General features: G+C 47.1%; 1 protein-coding gene across 1 annotated transcript in view; it reads left to right on the top strand.

The window, feature by feature from the left end:
• The first annotated feature begins 109 nt into the window (after nt 1-109).
• Nucleotides 110-3,258, top strand: part of amotl2a (angiomotin like 2a) — an 8,380-nt gene continuing 5,231 nt past the window's right edge. The window contains exons 1-5 of the mRNA XM_035653445.1: nt 110-309; nt 1,092-1,883; nt 2,027-2,180; nt 2,732-2,876; nt 2,990-3,082. Coding sequence (XP_035509338.1) covers nt 1,162-1,883; nt 2,027-2,180; nt 2,732-2,876; nt 2,990-3,082 — 1,114 coding nt within the window. The 5' untranslated portion in view covers nt 110-309; nt 1,092-1,161. The remainder of the gene's footprint in view (nt 310-1,091; nt 1,884-2,026; nt 2,181-2,731; nt 2,877-2,989; nt 3,083-3,258) is intronic.

Here is a 3,258-nt window from a genome sequence, read left to right as displayed (position 1 = left end):
TTTGCTCTCCCCCTCTCTCCTCCTCCCTCCTCCTCCTCCTCCTCCTCTTCCTCCTCCCCTGTGCTCTGCTTTTGATCCCACAGGGACATTCCAGTCATTCCAGCCGCAGCGAACAATCGGCCCTCAGTTATTTATTCGTGCAGCTCGCAGCTCCGCTCCGCTCAGTCTGCTGCTGGCCGTCGGCGCGCACACACTAACGTTACATGGAGGAAAACAGAGCGACAAACTGGGCAAACTTGAGTTGAATTGTGCGCACAATATTGTTGAGATTACCGGTAACTGTTTCCTGGGTGATGAGACTATAATTTGGTAAGTTTTCCCTTTTGGTTTTCTCCTGTGTTCGGATGCCTGGTAGATAGTCCCATTGGCACGGATTGTGTGCATGGCGCAGTATTAATGTGCGATTGCTTCTGCGAGTTTTTATGTTTCGTTTAAAGCTGGTGGAAGAGGTTTATTTATATGTTTTATCCAGTGAAGAGCATCACCTTCACAGGACTGGATCCTAATTTCCACACATATCCGAGATTAATCCCACACAGTTGAGTTCCTGGTCGATGTAAAGCCTCTCAGCAGGATTTTATCATAGTAATTCTCACATGGAGCTTTTTTAGAGAACAGCCGTTTTTAAATTAAGCATTTTACATGTTTCCTTGGGTTTCCTATAGGATCATATTTTGCTGTTACACCTTCATCATTATAGTAGTAAATTTGGGAAATCAGTGTATTTGTTGCTGTGTGTGGGAAGTCTGTGGTGTTTATAGCTACTGATGAGTATTACACTTACGTCTGTCTGACTGGGACATGTTATGCTTTAGAGTGTGTGGGCAATAAAACTGGATCTGCACTGACATCACTGTCACAGATATTTCCAGCTACAGCCTGTGCACTTGCAGCAGAAGTCATCGTGGAACCAAAGTTTATAAATTAATTGAGAAGAATTCTCACACTGAAATGCTACCATTGATTATTGACTCATTTTGGTGATAACAACAGAGTCAATGAACCCTGAAAATGCTCCGAGCTGATTAGGTCAAATGTAATATACTCATGTCGTGCAGTAAATCTGATCAAGAGTATTATTTTTCCTTCAGATTTGCTACTTGTGAAGTGCCCCAACTGCCACCTAGGCTGTTTTTTTCTTGTCATTTCCCATTGACTGAAATGAGAACCGCTGAAGGCTCATCTGGAACGGTCCTCCACCGTCTCATCCAAGAGCAGCTCCGCTACGGGAATCTGACAGACACTCGCACACTCCTCGCTATCCAGCAGCAGGCCCTGCGTGGAGGCAGCAGCGGCGGGGGCACGGGCAGTCCTCGCTCCTCTCTGGAGAGCCTGACTCAGGAGGAGTCCCAGTACGTCCAGATGTCAAAACGGCAGGAGCCTCAAGGCCAGGAGCACCAGGGAGACTGCCTGCACTCCGAGAGCCAGGTGTGCCATCTGTACCAGCTCCATGGAGAGGAGCTGCCCACCTACGAGGAAGCCAAGGTCCACTCACAGTACCTGATCTCCCAGCTGGGGCAGGCGGAGCAGGAAGGGCCCAATATGGACATAATGGGGAGACACAGTGAGGGACAGTGGGATTTGAAAAGGGAGCACGCTCGCTCCCTCAGCGAGAGACTCCTGCAGCTTTCTCTGGAGAGGAACGGAGTTAGACGCAGTCTGGCTATGAGCTCTTCACACAGCTATCCACAGCTGTATAATAATAATGTCACAAATGCTGTGGCCCCTGACAGGCAAGGGTCCCAACAGTGTGTGGACCAGCGAGGGCCACCCCCGGACTATCCTATCTTTGCCAGACTTCCTGGATATATGGTCAGCCACTCACAGGAGCATGCACAGTACTGCAGAGACCCTCCTCCCCCCTTCTACTCACAGCATCACAGGTAATCAGATGGATTAGGATTTAGTTTGGGTATCAGATAAAATGTGGCCACATAAACAACTTCAGACAAAGCTTTCATACGGTATTTCCTAGACCTCATGGTTTTCAGCAGCGTAGTAACCAATTACTCATGTTTCCTTTCAGAGGGTATGTGTCAGCTCAGTCCCAGGTGGCTCACAACAGCATCACCGCAGCCCCCAGCAACAGCTCAGCTCAGACTGACGCGTTGATGCGGGAGAACGAGAGGCTCAGGAAGGAGCTGGACGTCTATGCCGAGAAGGCCGCCAGGCTGCAGAAGGTGAGAGAGGAAGGTGGTGCAATGAATGGAGCCGTTTACAGAGAGTGCGGAAATCGTAAAAAACAATAGTTTCCTGTCAGTACATGTCAGGGTGATAAGCTGTCTGGCAGTTAAAGAATATGCACAGGAGACAGATCCCAGTGATTTGTTTACTTCATGGAGGAGTGACATAGTTTTTATTTATAGTATATGGATATTTATTTCATGGTTTTCACGGTATGTTGAGGGATTTCTTTCTCATTCCAGCCTCTGGAATGTCCTATAACACATCCTACCCCCCTTGTATTTCAAACATGCTGGCATATTGCCATGAAAGGAGATAAATGCCTTGACACCTGGGACCCAAGTGTTCACTCAGGAATGTTGATTCCCGCTTTTCAGTTGCGCATAGTGTTAAAAAGCCATTTGCCTGTAGTCAGTAAAAACAAAAAAAGGGGAGTCATTTGTAGAGATGACTAATTAGACCCAGCTGACACATTAAACCACAATCCAGACTGTGAATGGCCAAGGCTCTCCCAGAGACTGATCATCTTTTCACATTTTCTTCCCAGTTGGAGTTGGAGATCCAGAGGATATCTGAAGCTTATGAGACTCTGATGAAAGGCTCTGCCAAGCGGGAAACTCTGGAGAAAACAATGAGGAATAAACTAGAGGCTGAGATCAAAAGGATGCACGACTTTAACAGAGACCTGAGAGGTATGTGCCCATTCATCTGTTGGACCAAAACTCTCCTGGTGATCCACAGCCTGCCTTTAAATGTAACCCATCATGTTTAACCGTAATGTTTTTGTGTCTTTTCATCTCTACAGAACAACTAGACACAGCCACCAAACAGCGAGCAGCCAAGGAGGCCGAGTGTACAGACCAGAGACAGCATGTCTTTGTTAAACTGCTGGAGCAAAGTAAGTCTTTTATAAGAGTCTCATAGCATGCTTCATGACAGAAACAACAAGGAGGAGGGAGGAGGATCAATTGTTTTTTTAAAGATCTGATTTGACAAATCACACTGCCCTGAGAAGCACTTAACAATGGCAGGGACATAGTTAAGCCGGGATTGGTTTCCTCCTTCAGTGGGGGG

Source organism: Morone saxatilis, unplaced genomic scaffold (assembly GCF_004916995.1).
Source record: "Morone saxatilis isolate NCDOM2014 unplaced genomic scaffold, NCSU_SB_2.0 Contig12, whole genome shotgun sequence".
Taxonomy (NCBI): domain Eukaryota; kingdom Metazoa; phylum Chordata; class Actinopteri; family Moronidae; genus Morone; species Morone saxatilis.
Note: the sequence above shows the minus strand (reverse complement) of the source record. Positions and strands in the feature narration are given on the sequence as shown.